At 33.9% G+C, this 25,048-nt stretch overlaps 1 protein-coding gene across 2 annotated transcripts; it reads left to right on the top strand.

The window, feature by feature from the left end:
• The first annotated feature begins 498 nt into the window (after positions 1-498).
• On the top strand, positions 499-19,800 carry LOC143248479 (protein obstructor-E-like). Of its 2 annotated transcripts, none has more exons than XM_076496880.1 (5): positions 499-647; positions 13,951-14,412; positions 16,838-17,026; positions 18,026-18,227; positions 18,954-19,800. In XM_076496880.1, the coding sequence occupies exons 1-5, from the start codon at positions 608-610 to the stop codon at positions 19,012-19,014; spliced, it is 954 nt and encodes a 317-aa protein (XP_076352995.1). In that variant the 5' UTR covers positions 499-607; the 3' UTR covers positions 19,015-19,800. The 2 variants fall into 2 exon arrangements, with proteins under 2 accessions (XP_076352995.1, XP_076352996.1); XM_076496881.1 differs by lacking the exon at positions 499-647 and adding an exon at positions 6,612-6,645.
• The last annotated feature ends 5,248 nt before the right edge of the window (positions 19,801-25,048 follow it).

Here is a 25,048-nt window from a genome sequence, read left to right as displayed (position 1 = left end):
ATACCAATTGAAATTTAAGATATAAGCCAATGTCTTCTCACGAGGTATAAATTAGAAATGAAACTGGAATAGTAAGTGTATGTTAACAGAATGAACACACTATATATTTACTGTAATATTTGTCAGTACCAATAAAACTTTGGAAATATAACAATTTTCTCAACTCTACTATCTGTTTATAGTATGCTTTGGATGAAACTCTTGTTAGCTAGTTTTGAAACGAATTCATAACACAAGAAAAACACGCTGCATATTATTTTGATGCTACGTTATGTTCTCATGACTATAAGATGTTAAATCACACTGTCGACTTTTGTACACGTCTGTTATTTTGTTGGACATTAGACGCTATACACGCATTACCTTAACAACTTTGTGACATATTTCAACAACTCAGGTGAGTAAAAAGTAACCCTACAGAAAAGTAGAACATGTCATCTGCTGGTCTGATGTTTTCTTACTTTGAGTGCTTACTGGGCACGAGGCTAGGTCAGGGACAGAATAAGTAAGGAGAGCTGATTAGGTGGCGCTCCAGTCGAGTGATAATACTTTAACTAGTTTCAGTAAATCTAACACTCAGTAGAGAAATAACACAAGAAGGATCAAGATGAAAGTGTGCTTTGTATTACTACTTCTTGTAGGAGCCGGTAGGGAGAGCTGCTTTTGTTACTTTAGCTACTTATAATGTTTTAGTGATCTTTATTAAAATAGTTGGTAATTCGTTGTTTCGTTATATTAACTCTAACTTATATTCCTATCCTACATTACCTTATATCATTGCTCTACTATGATAAAGTAATTAGTCGTGTATTAGAGTAAGGTAGTCATGATTATACTCATCTGGTAATTAGTGGTAACTAAGTGAAATATTATATACAAATGTGTTCCTATTTATACATTTTCCATGTAAATTCAGTTGCTAAGAACGAACTGGATCGAAATGAACCATTTCTGTGGAGAAAAGCCATGCGCTTCATTCACATTGTTTGCTCACTCCCCATTGACACGGCAGTGTCTGCGTATTTACAACGCTAGAATCCGGGTTTCGATCCGTGGTAGGCCCATTCTCTAGCTCTGCACTTCTTATAAACAAATAAATCATTCAGTTTGTAGAAAGCGTAATTATAACAGCTACTTTTCTGTTAAAATTCTATTTAAACTATATTCTAGTGACGATCTCATATTAATGGTTTGGGCTCTCCTAGTAGTTAGTGTGTCAGATTGTGAATCCGGGAATTCACTGTTGGCATCCCGTCGTTATTATGCACTCATGGCCCTAATTTTGAAATAATAACCTGAAGGGAAGATAGATAATCATTTCAAAATTAGGGACGACTTACGTAAATATTCCTTGTGTAGCTCTGCAGTAGTATTTGTGTTTGATTCGCAAGTCTATGTAAAGAACAATTCTTGTTCTGTTTTTAAAAAGGTGCCATTTGAAAGTTAATGTTGTTTAATCTGTGTTTAACAATGAAAGTTTAATTGCAAAGTTTAGTGACAAAGAATTAATACTGTGTATTTAATATAGTTCTCATGACTTGAGTAATGTTTTAGACATTGTTTGAAAACAGAATAATGTATTAGACGTTGGTTGAAAACAGAATAATATATTATACCTTATTTGAAACTGAATAATGTATTATACCGTGATGACGAGAAAACACACTTGTAGAGAAAAATATATATGTAAAAACGGCTGGTGTGGACAGAGAAAGCACTACGTAGAGGAGCGAACAACGTTTCGTATTGTAAATTGTTTGAAAACCATACGCTACATCACTTCGATCTTCCGCTTTGAAGTGATTTATATTATTTTAATCAGTGAAATCATCTATTGTCACTTTTTACAGAGCCAGGAGTGACTTATCGGATAGTTTTCAGGGCTGTGAATGTAGATTTCATGTTTCGCAACCTATAACTGCAAAATCACGCTCTACACTCGAGTGAGCGTTATAAGAGTGACTGTCGAATCTCTATGTTCGATTAGAGTAACCCAAAAGTTGGAGACGGATGGTACTGACTGGCTTATTTTTCCCCTATTCTGTCCTTACACAATTAGGACAGCTGACATAGGAAAGCTCTTGTGTAGTTTTGTACAAATATACAAAACAACCAAAAAATCAAACTTTTTATCACCACTGAGAAGTTATTACAGAAATTTTGACTCGATGTTCCTTGGTAATTTTCAATCACAATATAGGGGTCATAAACAAATGTTTTATTATTCACTTTTCATTCTCATTCAAAAGTTAATTCTACCTTAAAGAAATGTGTTAATTTGCTTCAAAAAACAAAATTATAAAAAATATAAACTGTCTTAATTACTACAGTCATATAATGTTAACATGTATGTCAAAATTCAAATAGTTTCCTGTTACGGTCAATGATACTGGTTTGTTCGCGATCCTTGATTTTGAACTGGTCTATTAGAAGGAAGACAACAACATCCATTGACTGTCACTCTCATAACGCACCCAAAACAAAACAAAAACCGTCAACTATGATAAAAGGAATATAAATATTACATTCTATACATATCAAACATGGGTCGGTATTTATCTAGAGCTCAATTACTTGAAGAATCTGGCAAAACTTTGTTTCTTTTAATACGTCACTAGCAATATTACTGAAATCTGATGAAGTTATGTGCACTGTAATTCCCCAGGCTATCGGAAATGGGACCATAAAATACTTGGTTGTTAAACCTAATCTAGGTCACACGCCCAGTTACCGAAACCAGTCTGGAGTGACGTAATAAGTTGAAAAGGTGTCTTACAACTTGGCACGGAAACCAGTCCTGTAGTATTTGAAGCATGAATAAAAGATTAGATTTTGTTTAGTAACAAACTTTCTTTAGTCTGAGCATTAGGTTCAGTCCTAAATATTTCAGTATCTCTGTTGTGAACCGATTAGCTATTTATTATCCTGTCTCAGATATTTTGCCTCGAAGCTGATTTCTGAATTATTGACAGGTGCTCGAATTTATCTTACATAAGACAATACCACACTGTAGTTCCGCTCCCGTTGTAATTTATCATACATAAGACAATACCACACTGTAGTTCCGCTCCCGTTGTAATTTATCTTACATAAAACAATACCACACTGTAGTTCCGCTCCCGTTGTAATTTATCTTACATAAAACAATACCACACTGTAGTTCCGCTACCGTTGTAATTTATCTCACATAAGACAATACCACACTGTAGTTCCGCTCCCGTTGAAGCTGAACACGTATAGCGGTCACTGAAACGATTCATTTCAATACTTAGAAACACGGATGTAGTGTTGAGTTATATAAACTGTGATATCTCACGTTGTAACGTCGAGAATTCAGCTAACAATCATACCATACTTCAGGTGACTAAACAACAGACTGTCTGGTGAAAAATATCTGTTTAATGTGCGATCTTACTCAAGCGTTAACACGTTTCTAATCGATACTCGAATGAACCAAATAACTGAATGAATATTATACTAAAAAGCGGTGTAACGTTGTGCATTGAAGTAAACATATATTTTATTCAAAACCATGTCTTGTACCACTTCAGGTTTAAGAAATTAATAAACGTGACATTATTGGTTGTTTACGTCAGAATAATGACAAGATTACAATAGGACTACTTGCGCTAGCCGTCCCTAAGTTTGAACTGATAGACATAGGGAAAGGAACTAGTTAAAAGCACCCAATGTCAACATCTGTCTGATCGGACAGTGTCACTTTTATTATTCACTCACCGCCCCAAAGAGTGTTACACCTTACACACGTTTTTAAGAACAACTTAGTGTTCTACAGTTAGTTTCTCAGTACACCTTACACACGTTTTTAAGAACAACTTAATGTTCCACTGTTAGTTTCTCAGTACACCTTACACACGTTTTTAAGAACAACTTAGTGTTCCACTGTTAGTTTCTCAGTACACCTTACACATGTTTTTAAATACAGGTTACAGTGTTCTACAGTTAGTTTCTCAGTACACCTTACACATGTTTTTAAATAAAGGTTACAGTGTTCTACAGTTAGTTTCTCAGTACACCTTACACATGATTTTAAAGACAGGTTACAGTGTTCTACAGTTAGTTTCTCAGTACACCTTACACATGATTTTAAATACAGGTTACAGTGTTCTATAGTTAGTTTCTCAGTACACCTTACACATGTTTTTAAATACAGGTTACAGTGTTCTACAGTTAGTTTCTCAGTACACCTTACACATGTTTTTAAATACAGGTTACAGTGTTCTACAGTTAGTTTCTCAGTACATCTTATACATGTTTCTAAATACAGGTTACAGTGTTCTACAGTTAGTTTCTCAGTACGTCTTATACATGTTTCTAACTACAGGTTACAGTGTTCTACAGTTAGTTTCTCAGTACACTTTACACATGTTTTTAAATACAGGTTACAGTGTTCTACAGTTAGTTTCTCAGTACACCTTACACATGTTTTTAAAGACAGGTGACAGTGTTCTATAGTTAGTTTCTCAGTACATCTTATACATGTTTTTAAATAAAGGTTACAGTGTTCTACAGTTAGTTTCTCAGTACACCTTACACATGTTTCTAAATACAGGTTACAGTGTTCTACAGTTAGTTTCTCAGTACACCTTACACATGTTTTTAAAGACAGGTTACAGTGTTCTACAGTTAGTTTCTCAGTACACCTTACACATGATTTTAAAGACAGGTTACATTGTTCTACAGTTAGTTTCTCAGTACATCTTATACATGTTTCTAAATACAGGTTACAGTGTTCTACAGTTAGTTTCTCAGTACACTTTACACATGTTTTTAAAGACAGGTTACTGTGTTCTACAGTTAGTTTCTCAGTACATCTTATACATGTTTCTAAATACAGGTTACAGTGTTCTATAGTTAGTTTCTCAGTACACCTTACACATGTTTTTAAATACAGGTTACAGTGTTCTACGGTTAGTTTCTCAGTACACCTTACACATGTTTTTAAATACAGGTTACAGTGTTCTACAGTTAGTTTCTCAGTACACCTTACACACGTTTTTAAATACAGGTTACAGTGTTCTATAGTTAGTTTCTCAGTACACCTTACACATGTTTTTAAATACAGGTTACAGTGTTCTACAGTTAGTTTCTCAGTACACCTTACACATGTTTTTAAATACAGGTTACAGTGTTCTACAGTTAGTTTCTCAGTATACCTTACACATTTTTTTAAATACAGGTTACAGTGTTCTACAGTTAGTTTCTCAGTATACCTTACACATGTTTTTAAATACAAATTACTGTGTTTGATAGGTAGTTTCTCAATAATCCTCAGATCATTTTTACATAAAGCAGATGACGTTTCTGGAATTTCTACTGATCAAAACTGTGATTAATATATAATAATGGTATCTGAATTATTGAGAAAACATTTTTGAAGGGATGGAAAAGTCATAAATTTACTTTTTTGTTATAAGTAAACTTTACATGAATGGAAGAGATATTTAAATATTATTAGGTCACTTTGAGCCCAAAGTTTCTGTAAGATGTAGTGTTAACTATATAAACAAAGTTTAAGCCTAACGTTACTGTAAGATACACTGTTAACTATATAAACAAAGTGTTTAAAGTGTGATTACCATTCTAGAGCATGGAGTAGGAGATACAGACACAAGTCTGTAGATATGTTGACCAATCAGAGTTGATTTTATTTAAATTCACATTTTAAGGACAAATAGAAAATGTCAACTAGAAACCGAATTTCAATACCCGTGGTGGGCAGAGCACAGAAAGCCCATTGTGTAGCTTTGCACTTACTTCCAAACCAAGGGCAGAGCACAGAAAGCCCACTGTGTAGCTTTGCACTTACTTCCAAACCAAGGATACGAGTAGACACATAATATTTTCCATCTTTATTCTCAGTTTTCAGCTATTCGTAATCTCGTAGGTTTATTTAATTTTTATAAGTACAGTAACAAGCGTCACTCTTTCTCACCACAAAACAAATTCTTATCTGGTTACCATCTCAACCGCGCTTATTCAGTGTTATGTACACTATAAAGTTGTGAGTTTCTATCACAGAGTTTCACAAAATTTCTCATCACACAGAAATCCCTTCTCTACGTCCTTAGAACGTTCCGTATCCTAATTAAGAACTCCACCCATTGAACCTTAAAAGTGTTGTCTATTTGCTATGCTCACCTCAGCGTTTGGTAAACAGACCAGTTTATTGGTTGAATATCTACTGAAAAGCCGCGTGTAGTCATTTTAAATTATTTATAGTAGTCCCTTCCTTATTCAGATCTTATAACTATAGACTTGTTTTAGAATTCTTTGCGTACCTTTATAATATATCTATGAATCAGTTTAAAACTGGTAATTTCCAGAATTGTTAATATAGAAACAAGACATGTAATTATATAACAAGTTATATAAACATTCGCTCCCAAAGAACAAGTTAATAACAACCGGTTTCTCCTATTTTGACTTACTTTGTTAAAGTATGAACGTCAGACACAAAATGGGTTCAGGTGTGATCTAGTGATTAGTGTGTTCGGACAGTGAATCCATAGTATGGGGTTGTAAAAGAAACAGTCAAATTCTACTATTCGGCTGGTAAAGAGTAGCCCAGGAGTTGGCGATGGGTGCTGTTGATTAGTTTCATTATGAAAATAAAACAAACAAGTAAGTAAAGTAAACAACTAAAGAAACTAGTGATGCAAAAATATGACCTAGTTATCGAGCATAACAACGAACCTTACAAAGAATCTAACTATATAACTTCGTATATTTATTATTGTTGTTAAGCCTGAACTGATGTGTGTTACGCCTAAAAAGGCGTTCAGTAATCTTCTGTTAACCCAATTGTAATAGGGTTTTTTTTCTGTGCAGATTTTAGATCCTAATTATTAAAAAAATGAGATATTAGATGTTGAAATTATATACTGCCTCTACGTTTACGCCCATAACGCATTCGTAGAACCTGTTTTTGGATTGGTAAAATTTTCTTTTTAACATTTAGGTCAATTCTGAACATAAAAACTAAAACATATTTAATATAATTAATCATTTATTTCTTCACAAATAAAATGATTATTAGGAAAAAAATGCACCTACCTTCCACATGTATATAATACAATAGTTTTGAATATTATTATTTAAAAATCATTGACTCCTGGTGGCTCGTTGATAAACGTGAGAACTTACAACACTGAAACGTGTGGCTCGAACTGTGCGTAAGTAAAGCCCATTCGGCAACTTTGCTCTTAAACAAAAACAAATCAATATTGTTGTTCTTTATTAAGCAAAAAGTTACACATGGGTATCGAAACCCGGTTTCTAACAGTATAAGTCCACAGACATGCCGCTGTGCCACTGGGGAGGGGGCTGAAAAAGAAAACAAATAATTAGCCGGATGGTTCAGTTGAAAGAGAGCTTATAACAATAAAGTTCTGGGTTCAATCCCTGCAATAGAAACGTCGCATAGTCCATTATATCCAAACAGAAATTACTGGAGAACAACACATATATTATTTTTTTTGGAAGCAACAAGGTTCAAAATATAGACTCTCATATTCACCGTTTACCACGCTAACCACTGTGCCACAACCGGTTTCAGTTAAAAAACTAATATTTTTTGTTTTAGTTCAGTTGAAGAACAAACACTTTACAAAACTTATGATGATTTTCAGAGTGATTTGATAAAATATAGAAGAAGTGGTTTTAATAATGAATTTATTAATAACCACTCCCAACCTATACCAGCAATTTTTTGAATATAAAACGTAAATATAGTTCCAAGGCACCTCTTTATTGTTTTTGTGTAATATTTATGAATAGTTTTAGTTTTATCGAGATTGGATTACTTACTTATTAAACATGGTAGGAATGTAAGTTAATATATATTTCATTCTACCTTCAGTTTATCTTCAACCAAGTGCTCATACACTTGCAAGAATATAGTGACACTAATATGTAGTTTTATCTGGAGTTATTTTTCGTGTCGTATGGATATAATCAGGAAGATGGTGCAATTATTTCCACCGAAATGTACAGTTTTTAAAGCTGTTTTGAACTTTATATTTTTAAACGTTACAAATAAATAACTGTGCAAGTAAAAAACTTTGATGTCTCGTTTTGTTACTTTTATTTAAAGTATAATATTTTCTTTAGAAAGATAAGTGATAAGTAATTATTAAAATGAACGTCGAGGAAAATTTAAAACAAACCGAATTTCTAAAATAATTCAGATCTTGAGACAAGTACAGCGACGATCGCTCGTAACTCTTTATATAAGTTACAACCTGGGTTAACTACTGCAGTTGAAAACCTAAATTAAGTACGACAGTTGAAAACCTAGATTAAGTACGATATGTCAAAACCTATGTTAAGTACGACAGTTGAAAACCTAGATTAAGTACGATATTTCAAAACCTATGTTAAATACGACAGTTGAAAACCTAGATTAAGTACGATATTTCAAAACCTATGTTAAGTACGACAGTTGAAAACCTAGATTAAGTACGATATTTCAAAACCTATGTTAAATACGACAGTTGAAAACCTAGATTAAGTACGATATTTCAAAACCTATGTTAAATACGACAGTTGAAAACCTAGATTAAATAGGTTATTTCAAAACCTATGTTAAGTACGACAGTTTAAAACTTAAGTTAAGTACCACAGTTGAAAACGTAGGTTAATACGACAGTTGAAAACCTAGATTAAGTACGATATTTCAAAACCAATGTTAAGTACCACAGTTGAAAACCTAAGTTTAGTACGATATTTCAAAACATATGTTAAGTACGACAGTTGAAAACCTAAGTTTAGTACGATATTTCAAAACATATGTTAAGTACGACAGTTGAAAACCTAGATTAAGTACGATATTTCAAAACCTATGTTAAGTACGACAGTTGAAAACCTAGATTAAGTACGATATTTCAAAACCTATGTTAAGTACGACAGTTGAAAACCTAGATTAAGTACGATATTTCAAAACCTATGTTAAGTACGACAGTTGAAAACCTAGATTAAGTACGATATTTCAAAACCTATGTTAAGTACGACAGTTGAAAACCTAGATTAAGTACGATATTTCAAAACCTATGTTAAGTACGACAGTTGAAAACCTAGGTTAAGTACGATATTTCAAAACCTATGTCAAGTACGACAGTTGAAAACCTAGATTAAGTACGATATTTCAAAACCTATGTCAAGTTCGACAGTTGAAAACGTAGGTTAAGTACGACAGTTTAAAACCTATGTTAAGTACGACAGTTGAAAACCTAAGTTAAGTTCGACAGTTGAAAACCTGGGTTAAGTTCGACAGTTTAAAACTTAAGTTCGACAATTGAAAACATAGGTTAAGTACCACAGTTTAAAACTTAAGTTAAGTACCACAGTTTAAAACGTAGGTTAAGTACAACAGTTTAAAACCTATGTTAAGTACGACAGTTGAAAACCTAGGTTAAGTTCGACAGTTGAAAACGTAGATTAAGTACGATATTTCAAAACCTATGTTAAATACGACAGTTGAAAACCTAGATTAAGTACGATATTTCAAAACCTATGTTAAGTTCGACAGTTGAAAACCTAGATTAAGTACGATATTTCAAAACCTATGTTAAGTACGACAGGTGAAAACCTAGATTAAGTACGATATTTCAAAACCTATGTTAAGTACCACAGTTTAAAACTTAGGTTAAGTACGAGAGCTTAAAACCTATGTTAAATACGACAGTTGAAAACCTAGATTAAGTACGATATTTCAAAACCTATGTTAAATACGACAGTTGAAAACCTAGATTAAGTACGATATTTCAAAACCTATGTTAAATACGACAGTTGAAAACCTAGATTAAATACGATATTTCAAAACCTATGTTAAGTACGACAGTTGAAAACCTAGATTAAGTACGATATTTCAAAACCTATGTTAAGTACGACAGTTGAAAACCTAGATTAAGTACGATATTTCAAAACCTATGTTAAGTACGACAGTTGAAAACCTAGATTAAGTACGATATTTCAAAACCTATGTTAAGTACGACAGTTGAAAACCTAGATTAAGTACGATATTTCAAAACCTATGTTAAGTACGACAGTTGAAAACCTAGATTAAGTACGATATTTCAAAACCTATGTTAAGTACGACAGTTGAAAACCTAGATTAAGTACGATATTTCAAAACCTATGTTAAGTACGACAGTTGAAAACCTAGATTAAGTACGATATTTCAAAACCTATGTTAAGTACGACAGTTGAAAACCTAGATTAAGTACGATATTTCAAAACCTATGTTAAATACGACAGTTGAAAACCTAGATTAAGTACGATATTTCAAAACCTATGATAAATACGACAGTTGAAAACCTAGATTAAATACGATATTTCAAAACCTATGTTAAGTACGACAGTTGAAAACCTAGATTAAATACGATATTTCAAAACCTAGGTTAAGTACAACAGTTGAAAACGTAGGTTAAGTACGACAGTTGAAAACCTAGATTAAGTACGATATTTCAAAACCAATGTTAAGTACCACAGTTGAAAACCTAAGTTTAGTACGATATTTCAAAACCTATGTTAAGTACGACAGTTGAAAACCTAGATTAAGTACGATATTTCAAAACCTATGTCAAGTTCGACAGTTGAAAACGTAGGTTAAGTACGACAGTTTAAAACCTATGTTAAGTACGACAGTTGAAAACCTAGGTTAAGTTCGACAGTTGAAAACCTGGGTTAAGTTCGACAGTTTAAAACCTAGGTTAAGTACCACTTTTTAAAACCTAGGTTAAGTACGACAGTTGAAAACCTAGGTTAAGTTCGACAGTTGAAAACCTAGATTAAGTACGATATTTCAAAACCTATGTTAAATACGACAGTTGAAAACCTAGATTAAGTACGATATTTCAAAACCTATGTTAAGTTCGACAGTTGAAAACCTAGATTAAGTACGATATTTCAAAACCTATGTTAAGTTCGACAGTTGAAAACCTAGGTTAAGTATCACAGTTTAAAACTTAAGTTAAGTACCACAGTTTAAAACGTAGGTTAAGTACGACAGTTTAAAACCTATGTTAAGTACGACAGTTGAAAACCTAGGTTAAGTTCGACAGTTGAAAACCTGGGTTAAGTTCGACAGTTTAAAACCTAGGTTAAGTACCACAGTTTAAAACCTAGGTTAAGTACCACTTTTTAAAACCTAGGTTAAGTACGACAGTTGAAAACCTAGGTTAAGTACGACAGTTGAAAACCTAGGTTAAGTTCGACAGTTGAAAACCTAGATTAAGTACGATATTTCAAAACCTATGTTAAATACGACAGTTGAAAACCTAGATTAAGTACGATATTTCAAAACCTATGTTAAGTTCGACAGTTGAAAACCTAGATTAAGTACGATATTTCAAAACCTATGTTAAGTTCGACAGTTGAAAACCTAGGTTAAGTATCACAGTTTAAAACTTAAGTTAAGTTCCACAGTTTAAAACGTAGGTTAAGTACGACAGTTTAAAACCTATGTTAAGTACGACAGTTTAAAACCTAGGTTAAGTTCGACAGTTGAAAACCTGGGTTAAGTTCGACAGTTGAAAACCTGGGTTAAGTTCGACAGTTGAAAACCTGGGTTAAGTTCGACAGTTGAAAACCTAGGTTAAGTACCACAGTTTAAAACTTAGGTTAAGTTCCACGGTTGAAAACCTAGGTTAAGTACGACAGTTTACAACCTAAGTACATCAGTTGACAACCTGTGTCAAGTACGACAGTTTACAACCTAGGTTAAGTAGGACAGAAATGTATCTTCAACATAAACAAACATTTAACAGATTCTATTAAATATAAACAGATCCTGGTTTAGTCTCAGGCTGTAGTCTGGGATGTCAACATGTTTAGATAAACGTCAAAGATAAATTAGGGTTAAGATGAAATTTCACTGTGCGCCTGCGAATGATTATTGGTAAGTAATATTTACAAGGACTTTTCTTCCCCATAATTAAAAAAATTCAAACAACCGTAAACTAAAATCAAGTTTTGTGATTTACTTACTTTACTACTGATTAACGTACTTTACTACTGACTAACGTACTTTACTATTGATTAACTTACTTTACTACTGATTAACTTGCTTTACTACTGATTAACTTACTTTACTACTGACTAACGTACTTTACTATTCATTAACGTACTTTACTACTGATTTACTTACTTTACTACTGATTAACTTACTTTACTACTGACTAACTTTCTTTACTACCGATTAACTTACTTTACTATTCATTAACTTACTTTACTACTGACTAACGTACTTTACTGCTGATTAACTTACTTTACTATTGATTAACTTACTTTACTATTGATTAACTTACTTTATTACTGATTAACTTACTTTATTACTGATTAACTTACTTTACTACTGATTAACGTACTTTACTACTGATTAACTTACTTTACTATTCATTAACTTACTTTACAACTGATTTACTTACTTTACTACTGATTAACTTACTTTATTACTGATTAACTTACTTTACTACTGATTAACTTACTTTACTATTCATTAACTTACTTTATTACTGATTAACTTACTTTACTACTGATTAACTTACTTTACTACTGATTAACGTACTTTACTATTGATTTACTTACTTTATTACTGATTAACTTACTTTATTACTGATTAACTTACTTGATTACTGATTAACTTACTTTACTACTGATTAACTTATTTTACTGCTGTTTAACTTACTTTACTATTCATTAACTTACTTTACTACTGATTAACTTACTTTATTACTGATTAACTTACTTCACTACTGATTAACTTACTTTATTACTGATTAACTTACTTTATTACTGATTAACTTAATTTATTACTGATTAACTTACTTTATTACTGATTAACTTACTTTACTACTGATTAACTTACTTTACTATTGATTAACTTACTTTACTATTCATTAACTTACTTTATTACTGATTAACTTACTTTACTACTGATTAACTTACTTTACTACTGATTAACGTACTTTACTATTGATTTACTTACTTTATTACTGATTAACTTACTTTATTACTGATTAACTTAATTTATTACTGATTAACTTACTTTATTACTGATTAACTTACTTTACTACTGATTAACTTAATTTATTACTGATTAACTTACTTTACTACTGATTAACTTACTTTACTATTCATTAACTTTACTACTGATTAACTTACTTTATTACTGATTAACTTACTTTACTATTCATTAACTTACTTTATTACTGATTTACTTACTTTACTACTGACTAACGTACTTTACTACTGACTAACGTACTTTACTATTCATTAACGTACTTTACTACTGATTTACTTACTTTACTACTGATTAACTTACTTTACTATTCATTAACTTACTTTATTACTGATTAACTTACTTTATTATTCATTAACTTACTTTATTACTGATTTACTTACTTTACTACTGATTAACTTACTTTACTACTGACTAACGTACTTCACTACTGATTAACTTACTTTATTACTGATTAACTTAAGTTATTACTGATTAAGTTACTTTACTACTGATTAACTTAAGTTATTACTGATTAAGTTACTTTACTACTGATTAACTTACTTTACTACTGACTAACGTACTTCACTACTGATTAACTTACTTTATTACTGATTAACTTAAGTTATTACTGATTAACGTACTTTACTATTGATTTATTTACTTTATACTGATTAACTTAAGTTATTACTGATTAACTTACTTTACTACTGTCTAACGTACTTCACTACTGATTAACTAATAATTACAGTTCATAGTATTTCTTCCAGTAAATTCGAGTCCAATGTAGAAATATCATAGTAATTTGAATAATAATTTATTTTAAAAATATAATACCCATATGTTGTCGTTCAATACAAATTAATTGTTTTGTAGTATTTCGTCTTTCATAAGTTATTAATAATAAATGCCATTTTTTGAATGTTCAGTTTTGTCCCAACAACGGACGAGTCCGCAAGGTTCTAGAAAAGATGACGAGTACGAGTATTACTATGACTACGAATATGAAGACGAGCCTTCGACTAGCTCGAGGACGACGTCATCTCGTCAGGCAACACCTGCCCGACCCCAGACTTCTTCCCGTCGGCAACAGGACGTTGCTGCTCCACCCCAGAAACAGCCGGCTGCTCGTGGTTCTCCCCGGAGATCCGGACACGGACGTAAGAAGAATGATGTGTCGACCACCATCCAGACAAGTGAGGTGTTTAACTGTCCGGAATACTATGGTTATTTTCCCCATTCCAGAAACTGCGACAGATATTGGTCATGTGACAATGGAACTTCCACGCTCAAGCTCTGTGGCAATGGTTTGGTGTTTGATCCCTCTGACAAGCTCACAGAAAATTGTGCCTACGCTTTTACAGTCAATTGCGGAGACAGGGTTGAAGTTGGTGAGAGAACTGATTCTTTGTTAAATACTATATTATGTCATACGTAATGAATGTGTACTTTAAATAGCCAACCACAAGAGAATGTCAACTGTGTTGTGACTATTTAGATGATTTAAGTAACCGAAGCATTTGTTAAAAGAGTAGACAACAAAGCAAGAAAAAGTTTATATATATATATATAGTTTGTATATTAACGTATAGACGCAACTTCCTGAACATGTTTCTGCTAATTCTGAATTAATTCTGAACGTTTCTTGAATTATTAAACTTCCAATGGTTATTAACACTTTCCACCCTATCCAACCAAAGAACTTGAAATTATCAAACGTGATACATTTTATTGAAGGTTTTAGCAACTGTCCGCAGGTATTAATATTTTCAGGTGGGGTAAATGGGCGACTCAGAGATTTCTATGGTTCAGTTACAGTCAGCCCTAATTTGTAACAACTGAGGAAAAGAAAGACTAAATGAACTTTCATTTCTGTAATGTACTAACAGTTATACGCATAGAGCGTGCTCATCACCATCGTGGCACGAACCTTGTACCTTTTGATTCGTATAGTCCGCGTCCGGATAAAAAGTACGAACGCACTTGGTTCTAAAGGTGGTATTTTATTCATATGTTTGTCGACAGCATACATAAGAATATAATAAATGATTCCAACGAATCACAATTCATAACATCACAAGGTTCGGATATGTTTCACGTGCACGCGTGACGTAACCCTAACAGAGCACTCACGAGCCACTGGGGAATATTATTATTAAAAAATATCCAACCCGTTTTTTTTTTAATTTGAACTGAAATTTTTGGACATCTTTAATGGCTAAAAAGAAGACATTCCCCACGCTCTTTTGTTGTGGGACTGCGAGACATGATTTGAACTGGTAGGGTGACTGAAATTCGTCAAGAGCTTAACGGTCAATCACAAGAAGCATCGAAGTTTTCAAATGACACACAGAGGTATTCAGAAACTATTTAGAACCACCTTAGTAGATACTGCGCAGCAATCCGAGTATAAAATAAATCCTGTAGATACTTTTCAAGTTTTCCTGTCTGCTCATCCTACTGCTGACTATCGTGATGATTTGATCTTTTCTGCAGAACCACAGGTGAATTCTAAACATATAAAGGTGACAGCAGGGGTATAAAAGGTTGGCTAATGAGCCTGAGAATGTAGTTTTTTAACATAAACTGAATTTACTCTCAGCAGGTAGACGTCAGTAGTAGTTACTATAAAAACTTGCTGCATTTCACTTTAAAAATATCAGTTAAAAAACAATTTCTTGTCTCAAAAAGATACGTTTAAACTATCCTCTTTGGAAGCTTCTGGATAGAACTTAGTTTTAATGTTCAACACACTGTGGTATAAAGACATCCCGACATTCCACCCTGAGACACACCTGAGCTCCTGAGGGACGTGTTAAAAACTTGTTGTGTAAAGACACACCTTGGCTCCTGACGGACGTGTTAAAAACTTGTTGTGTAAAGACACACCTTGGCTCCTGACAGACGTGTTAAAAACTTGTTGTGTAAAGACACACCTTGGCTCCTGAGAGACGTGTTAAAAACTTGTTGTGTAATGACACACCTTGGCTCCTGAGGGACGTGTTAAAAACTTGTGTAAAGACACACCTTGGCTCCTAACAGACGTGTTAAAAACTTGTTGTGTAAAGACACACCTTGGCTCCTGACAGACGTGTTAAAAACTTGTTGTGTAAAGACACACCTTGGCTCCTGACGGACATGTTAAAAACTTGTTGTGTAAAGACACACCTTGGCTCCTGACGGACGTGTTAAAAACTTGTTGTGTAAAGACACACCTTGGCTCCTGACGGACGTGTTAAAAACTTGTTGTGTAAAGACACACCTTGGCTCCTGACGGATGTGTTAACAACTTGTTGTGTAATGACACACCTTGGCTCCTGAGGGACGTGTTAAAAACTTGTTGTGTAAAGACACCTTGGTTCCTGAGGGACGTGTTAACAACTTGTTGTGTAAAGACACACCTTGGCTCCTGAGGGACGTGTTTAAAACTTGTTGTGTAAAGACACACCTTGGTTCCTGAGGGACGTGTTATAAAATTGTTGTGTAAAGACACACCTTGGCTCCTGAGGGACGTGTTACAAACTTGTTGTGTAAAGACGCACCTTACTTCCTGAGGGACGTGTCAAAACGTACTGTAAAGACACACCTTGGCTCCTGAGAGACGTGTTAAAGACTTGTGTAAAGACACACCTTACTTCCTGAGGGATGTGTCAAAACGTACTGTAAAGACACACCTTAGCTCGTATAAAACATTTCATATATCTTCATGTATAAGTTTTTTCCTACCTTTTTTGGAATGTGTAATTGTAATAGTATTAGCTTGATCAAATATTATGTACATCGTTTGCTGATAGATTATTTTCTCTCGTTCTATAGAACCTCCAATAAGTACCCCACATTGTCCTCGTCTTTACGGTGTCTTCGGGGATCCCAAAAATTGCAGAGTGTTCTATTCCTGTTGGAACGGCGAGGCTTCCCGCTACGAGTGTTCTCCAGGACTAGCCTACGACCCTGACCAGAGAGTATGTGTCTGGGCCGACAAAGTGGACAGCTGTGGACAACAAGGTAGGAAATGGTTCAAAATAGTTTAAGTTTAGTACTCTCCAGTGACACAGAGTACAGATAGCCGTTGTGTAGCTTTGCACTTAACTTGAAACAAACGTAAGTTTAGTACTCTCAAGTGACACAGAGTACAGATAGCCGTTGTGTAGCTTTGTACGTAACTTGAAACAAACGTAAGTTTAGTACTCTCCAGTGACACAGAGTACAGATAGCCGTTGTGTAGCTTTGTACTTAACTTGAAACAAACGTAAGTTTAGTACTCTCCAGTGACACAGAGTACAGATAGCCGTTGTGTAGCTTTGCACTTAACTTGAAACAAACGTAAGTTTAGCACTCTCCAGTGACACAGAGTACAGATAGCCGTTGTGTAGCTTTGCACTTAACTTGAAACAAACGTAAGTTTAGTACTCTCCAGTGACACAGAGTACAGATAGCCGTTGTGTAGCTTTGTACTTAACTTGAAACAAACGTAAGTTTAGTACTCTCCAGTGACACAGAGTACAGATAGCCGTTGTGTAGCTTTGCACTTAACCTGAAACAAACGTAAGTTTAGTACTCTCCAGTGACACAGAGTACAGATAGCCGTTGTGTAGCTTTGCACTTAACCTGAAACAAACGTAAGTTTAGTACTCTCCAGTGACACAGAGTACAGATAGCCGTTGTGTAGCTTTGTACGTAACTTGAAACAAACGTAAGTTTAGTGTTCTCCAGTGACACAGAGTACAGATAGCCGTTGTGTAGCTTTGTGCTTAACTTGAAACAAACGTAAGTTTTGTGTAGTTCTGTCCTTAATTTGAAAGAAACGTAAGTTTAATGTAGCTTTGTGCTTAACTTGAAACAGACTTACGTTTAGTGAACTAACCCGTAGTCAAAGATTTTTAAACTAAAGCGAGAAAAATTGAATTGATAATTTAATATATACATGTCAACGTTTTTATTAAACTACTTAATAAACATGTTAACGTGTAGGTTTATAGTTATGTGTTCGTTTCATGTCGACAGAGATAGCAGAGGGCTTTGTGTGCCCAGATCCAATAGAAATAGCTGAACAAACAGGTGTTTACACCCGTCATGCTCATCCAACGGATTGTAGATATTTCTTCGTCTGTATTAATGGTGATGCCAGGTCCTATGGATGTAATTTAGGAAAGGTATTCAATGCCAAGACCCTACAGTGTGCAGACCCTGAAGACGTACCAGGATGGTAAGTTTGTTTGTATCTAATTTGGAATTTATAACGAAGAGTACTTAGTTTGAATTTCGCTAATCATCACCATCCATCGCCAACTCTTGGATTACTCTTTTACTAACAAATAAGAGGATTTATAACGGCGGGAAAAGAAACAATGTATTGTGGGATGGGAATTGGAACAAGCGACCCTCAGATTGGTAGTTACGCGCTGTAACCACCTGGCGATATATAAGATAAGGGCAAGTAGTTATTACCTCAGTGAGCTATTTTTATCTCACCAAATAGGGGTATTTGACTGTCACCCTAAAATCAGCAATAATTGTGCACCCACATCTGAAAGAGCAAAGCGTATTTGATAGCACCCTTCTCGAAACTGTCAGCTTCCTAGTCCCATACGTTAACCAATTGGGGCATAATTAGTGGTAACATTATATATATTATTTAATTAATGTGTGAGCGAGACATTCGTTTGCGAATTTTATGTAATACTTGTTAAAAAATTCATTAATTCAGTTCTACTTGACAACCCTGAGTAGTCTCCTCACAGCAGAGTTCTAACAAATATAAATACTTTTCTAATAAACTTTTGAACGTGGTTTTACTTATCTCTGTTCTTGTTATAGATTTTGACATTACTCACTGAAAACTCTCAAAAGAAATAAATAATATACATCAGTGAATGTTTTTACCTGTAATAACATCGGATCTTTTTAAATATTTGTTTTGCTCTTTGTACAGTGAAAAGTATTATGACGATTTGGATGTGGACGTAAAAAAACTGAAGAAACTTCGAAGTTGATTCACTGAAAATCGTCTGGGAATATCGAAGAGAAAACGGAACATTTAAAGCCTTCTTTTCTGTTCGTTGTGAATGAAAACATTTTAAACTGTTACCTACTTTGAATGTGTGTGGTATGAGATTTATTAATATCAATACAATAATCATGTGAAATTACTTCTTGATCGCACCTTGTACCGGCGGATATCACACATCTACAGCTGCACGATCTGTTCATGAATTAAAATAACATATTTACAGAAAAAAAGCTGTTTATATAGTTGATATGTCACCCATTAACATAATTAGTTTTTAATATAGTGTCGTCTATAACAAATTACATTTAGTGCCTAAATAATGCTATCGATTAACCCTTAAAGAACAGGAATGTTATAAGTGGCAGGATCAACTGATGATGGCTGACGTTTAAGGGTTAATACAACGATTAAAACATACGATAAATATTCTCTTCGAATTAAGAATAAACTAATGAATTATGAAGTAAACAGTTTTACTGATTTTATTTTTCAAACTTTACAATAACTGATTATTTTGGGCACTAGTTATAATAATTCATTTTTTTTCTATTTTTCTTATTAGGGATAATGTTTTAAAGTCCTTGTTCTCTGTTTCGGTTAGTACAAGAAGTTCCACTAATTACTTGATATCTTTTTCAATGTTCATTATTTGTTAAAAACAAAGTGGTTTACATTGGGTTATGTATCATACAGTCAGTATACTAATAACTGACTCTGATAAAGTGAATTATAGTATCCTTCAAATAAATAACGAACCTGTTGTAACAAATGTTAAGTTCAGTCTTTGTTACGAACTCAAAATCAAAAGATGACATTTTAAACATTAATAATAATACACAATGAAATCCATCTGTTCTGTGGACTCGCAGTAAAAAAATATTAACACCATTTGTAATCATTCTTTTGATTTGATATTAGCCAGCTTATGAAACTAAAATAATTGGTTGTTTATATCATTAAGTTACTGAAAAATTAGTTCAGTGCAGATAACCATACGAATCACCGATGTAAATATACGGTAATTTCTTATTCCAATAAGGGTAAAGTATACTTTGTGTAAGACAATGAAAATAACTAAACATTTTTCTTTAACTTCGAAGAAAATGGATTGTATAAACCATCAACCAAAATAAACATTAAGGTTTATTAATGATATAAGGCCTATTATATTTTATAATACTGAATTCTATATCTAGTCCCTTAAGGATTTCTAAAAATTGGAATAATGCGTTATAATAGAATTTCATTCAATCTGTGTGCACCACATCCATTGCCGGCGACGCGTTTCGCTCAAGCCAGAGCTCATAATGCCGGTTTGGATGACAAACACTGTAGTGATCGGAATAGTGTAGAACTCTTTCAGGTTTATTTCTCTTGTTAATTGTATTTTAAAACTCTATTTTTAAAAATATGCACGACTAAACCGATATTGTTAGAACTTATTCAACTGACTGTACCACCACCTTCCAGGGAAAGTTTATATTACCACATACAACCGAGAAACGGATATTCAATATACGAAATAGTTCCGGACATAGAAATACATACTAATACAAAATCCGGGCGAGTTCTCTTATTCACAAATCCGTCATCCACATACAAACTGTGTGATTGAAATTATATATTATTTTTCTTATTGAGAAACCGTGTAAAGGAAGGTAAATTATTAAATTTAATTAATCAAACATTACACCATATTAATTGATGTTTACTTCTTTTTATTACCAAATACTTCAAATTAGGGGAAAAGTCTTGAAATTTATTCTTTTCAATATTATAACTGTTTTGCAAAAAACAAGGAAAATATTTAAAAAGATTCATTATGTTTTCAGGTAACAACAGACATGGAGTGAATAAGTTTTTTATTTTAAGATAAGGTTGTTTTATTTCAATTATAAACAACCCTAACTAACCCTTGTTTCTACTGTTTGACCTGACACAGAGTACACCAATGCAACGACAAATAAATCGGTAACAAGAGATATGGAGTGAACAAGTTTTTTATTTTAAGATAGGGTTGTTTTATTTCAATTATAAACAACCCTAACTAACCCTTGTTTCTACTGTTTGACCTGACACCGAGTACACCAATGCAACGACAAATAAATCAGTAACAAGAGATATGGAGTGAATAAGTTTTCTATTTTAAGATAGGGTTGTTTATAATTGAAATAAAACAACCCTAACTAACCCTTGTTTCTACTGTTTGACCTGACAGAGAGTACACCAATGTAACGACAAATAAATCATGTGCTAATTCCTCACATTTCTGAGTTTGTTTACTTTTTTATTTACTTTCACCAAAGTTAGAGTTCCAAAAGTATATATTACTATGTATTTATATCGAACTGAAAAATGCTTCGATACATTACACCAGTGGTTCTTAACCTTGTTGGAGGTACTGTACCAGACCAATGGTTCTTAACCTTGTTGGAGGTACTGAACCAGACCAGTGGTTCTTAACCTTGTTGGAGGTACTGAACCAGACCAATGGTTCTTAACCTTGTTGGAGGTACTGAACCAGACCAGTGGTTCTTAACCTTGTTGGAGGTACTGAACCAGACCAATGGTTCTTAACCTTGTTGGAGGTACTGAACCCCGGAAGTTTCGTACTTGCATTCACTGAACCCTTCGCAATTGGAAAAATAAAATATGATTTTTTTTCAAATTCAAAACATAAGTAGATATTTTATTAGTGCGCAAAATGCATCAGTTGCACACAATATCACTGTGTTCAAAGAACAAAACCAGCAAAACATGAATTTCACACAAAAACATAATTCAATGAATATTTACTGCAAATCAATGTGACTTTTGCTGTTCCCTTTCAGAGACAAGTTCAGTTTGTTTGTTTGTTTTGGAATTTCGCACAAAGCTACACGAGGGCTATCTGTGCTCGCCGTCCCTAATTTAGCAGTGTAAGACTAGAGGGAAGGCAGCTAGTCATCACCACCCACCGCCAACTCTTGGGCTACTCTTTTACCAACGAATAGTGGGATTGACCGTCACATTATACACCCCCACGGCTGGGAGGGCGAGCATGTTTAGCGCGACGCGGGCGCGAACCCGCGACCCTCGGATTACGAGTCGCACGCCTTAGACAAGTTCAGAAATGCGCGGTTTCACCTTGACAAGTGCCACTCTCATATCATTTTCGTAACAAAGTCTGTTCCTTTTCTTCGTTTTTATATCTATCATCCTCGAAAAGGATTGCTCGCAAAGATACGTAGTAACGAACGGTATGAGTATTTCAAGGGCTTTCTTAGCAATAAGAGTGTAGCTACGATTTGGTGACACCAAAACGTTGAGAGCGTTGCTGTTCTGAAAAGTTGCTGTTGAACCTGGCTCTGCTGGAGTTCAATGATTTCGTCGAGGTATTCATCATTGACATCTGCTGTCGCAACAGTAAACGTGAACTGCTGTCTCACGCATGCTGGATATGACTCTTTGGTGGGGAAGTATCCGTCGAGAGACTTTGCGAGCTCATCTAAGTGCATGGCAATTGCTTGCTTCAGTTCCCCGGGTACAGAAATGTCTCCGATTTCAGACACATCTTCGATCTTACTTCCACAGTCGTCCAGCAGGGAAAAGTTTGCGAAGTTATCATTCTCTGTTCGTCGTTTCCATAACGTTAGCTTTTTATGAAAAGCCTTCAGGTTTTCTTCCGCTCCGATGATGTTGACTCCACCGCCCTGCATCTGTTGATTGAGATGATTGAAGATATCGGCCATGTATGAGAATGAACTGAGAGCACTAACATTGTCATGCAGATTGCTTCGAAAAGTCTAACATTAACGGTATAGCCCTCGCTGAGACAACGGCAGTTCCACGAATTTACAATACTAAAACCAGGGGTTCGATGCCCCTCGGTGGACACAGCGCATAGCCCGATGTGGCTTTGCTATAAGAAAAAACACATATAAAAGCCATTATTCATTACACTTTATAGTCCTGCATTACCGTTCATATCTGCTCTATGATTGTGCTTTTATTTAATTAACCACATTAAATAAGTTAGTTGTTAGATTAAATTACTTTTATTAAATCAAATAATGCATTTCACAATCGAGCATGACTTTTCCAGGTCTGGATATTAATCTTGAAAGGTTTAGATGTATCCCAGTAGCATATTGGTAAGCCTGATGACTTAAAACGCTATAAACCAAGTTTCGATACCTATGACAGGCATAGCACAGGGTGTGGCTTTGTGCTTAACTACAAATAAAATGCTCTTATCTTTCAGCACATGCGAGGGTCTTGGTATCAGATCAATGAATTATTTCTAAAGAGAATGAGAAATTCATGTTTAGTATTGCGGTTTGGATGGCACTTCCTAAAGTAACAATGTTAAAAATAAAGAAACCATTCCAGGTGACAATAGCTGAAACATTCTCTCTCTCTCCAACAAGGTTCTCCTCTATTATATATTTCATGAACATAACCACATCACTACAGGTGAAAAAACACAGTTGCTCAACATTTTGATACGATTAACTAAACACGTGTATAAAAAACTGTCGTAGACAAGTGCGAGTTTGTTTTAAACTAATCTCTCTGAAGATGTAAAGAAACATTACCTAACTTTTAAATCTATAGCAATAGAAACATCAAAATAAATATTCTGTTGGCCAGCAAAAAATGTACAAAAATTACTGACCAAGTTACTAGCTTGTACGTGTTTGCAATTTAGAATACTAGATTACTAAAAGCAGTTAGTAAGTACTTCATATCTGAGATCAGAGTGAAATATGTAGGTGTGTATGATAATGGTATATCCTAATTCTTCTGTAAGCAGTACGAGTTTGACAAAGAAACACTGAAAGAAAAATAGTCCCCACCTAGAAATTTAGTTGCATCCTGTCTTGTTATTCGTGCCATCAATGTTTGTAGCGTAGTGCCATCTATAGAGTAAATTGAAAAGCACAATCCCTGGAGTTCTAGACTATTCAATCAACTTTACTATAAACTTTTACAGGATTACCCGGCATGGCCAGGTGGGCTAAGGCATTTGACTCGTAATCTGAGGGTCGTAGGTTCGAATCTCACTTGCACCAAACATGCTCGCCTTTTCAGCAGTGGGGGCGTTATAATTCAACGTTCAATTCCAATATTCGTTGGTAAAAAGAGTAGCCCAAGAATTGGCGGTCGGTGGTGATGACTAGCTGCCTACCCTCTAGTCTTACACTGCAAAATTAGGAACGGCTAGCGCAGATAGCCCTCGTGTAGCTTTGCGCGAAATCAAAAAAAAAGTATTTACTGAACTATATTTTTATTGATGAGCGAAATTCAAAACAAATCCAACAATTAACAAAAAAGATATATAGAGTACAAGTGAAAAAATGATGAGATGACATATATATGTAAAAACGGATGGTTTGGGTTGAAAAAAATTTTTATGTAGAGGAGTGAACAAGTGGGTTTTCTCGTCATCACTAATTAATGAGATGACTTGAAAATTTCGTTTTCCATAGGAAGTGTTAAGTAACATTATTATGAATGCCAGCATATTTCTTAAACAATCCCCCCTTAAAACATTAACTTTCTCAGAATCCCTTATAATATTTTCATTTCTAATAACACTATTTACATATACAGTGAATCATATAGAATCAAAAACATTTTAAGCTGATATTTACTCTATATTTTTACCAACACAAACTGATACTTTTTCCTTCGTAATAATATTTATTTGATGTTAACATGTCAGTTTAGGATTATTATAGTATACTCACAAGTGAAATAAATGAATATTCTGTCATGTTTTTAAACTATATCATTACAGAATAAAGTAGTTTTGAAGCCATCCTTCTGGTTAAAACTTATAGATTTTCACATTGAAGCCTTTGGAAACACCTTTTAATAAATACAGTTTTATGGTAACAGGACGTAGTAATACATGAAATTAGATTTCGAGTTTTAAACCAATAATATAATTTAAAAAAATATCTCTGTGTACAGACATGCTGCAGCAAATCTCAACTGTTATGTCCATTTTGGACATTAGCTCAAACGTTATA

This window comes from Tachypleus tridentatus, chromosome 4, assembly GCF_004210375.1.
Source record: "Tachypleus tridentatus isolate NWPU-2018 chromosome 4, ASM421037v1, whole genome shotgun sequence".
Taxonomy (NCBI): domain Eukaryota; kingdom Metazoa; phylum Arthropoda; class Merostomata; order Xiphosura; family Limulidae; genus Tachypleus; species Tachypleus tridentatus.
This window is presented reverse-complemented; position numbering and strand designations above follow the sequence as displayed.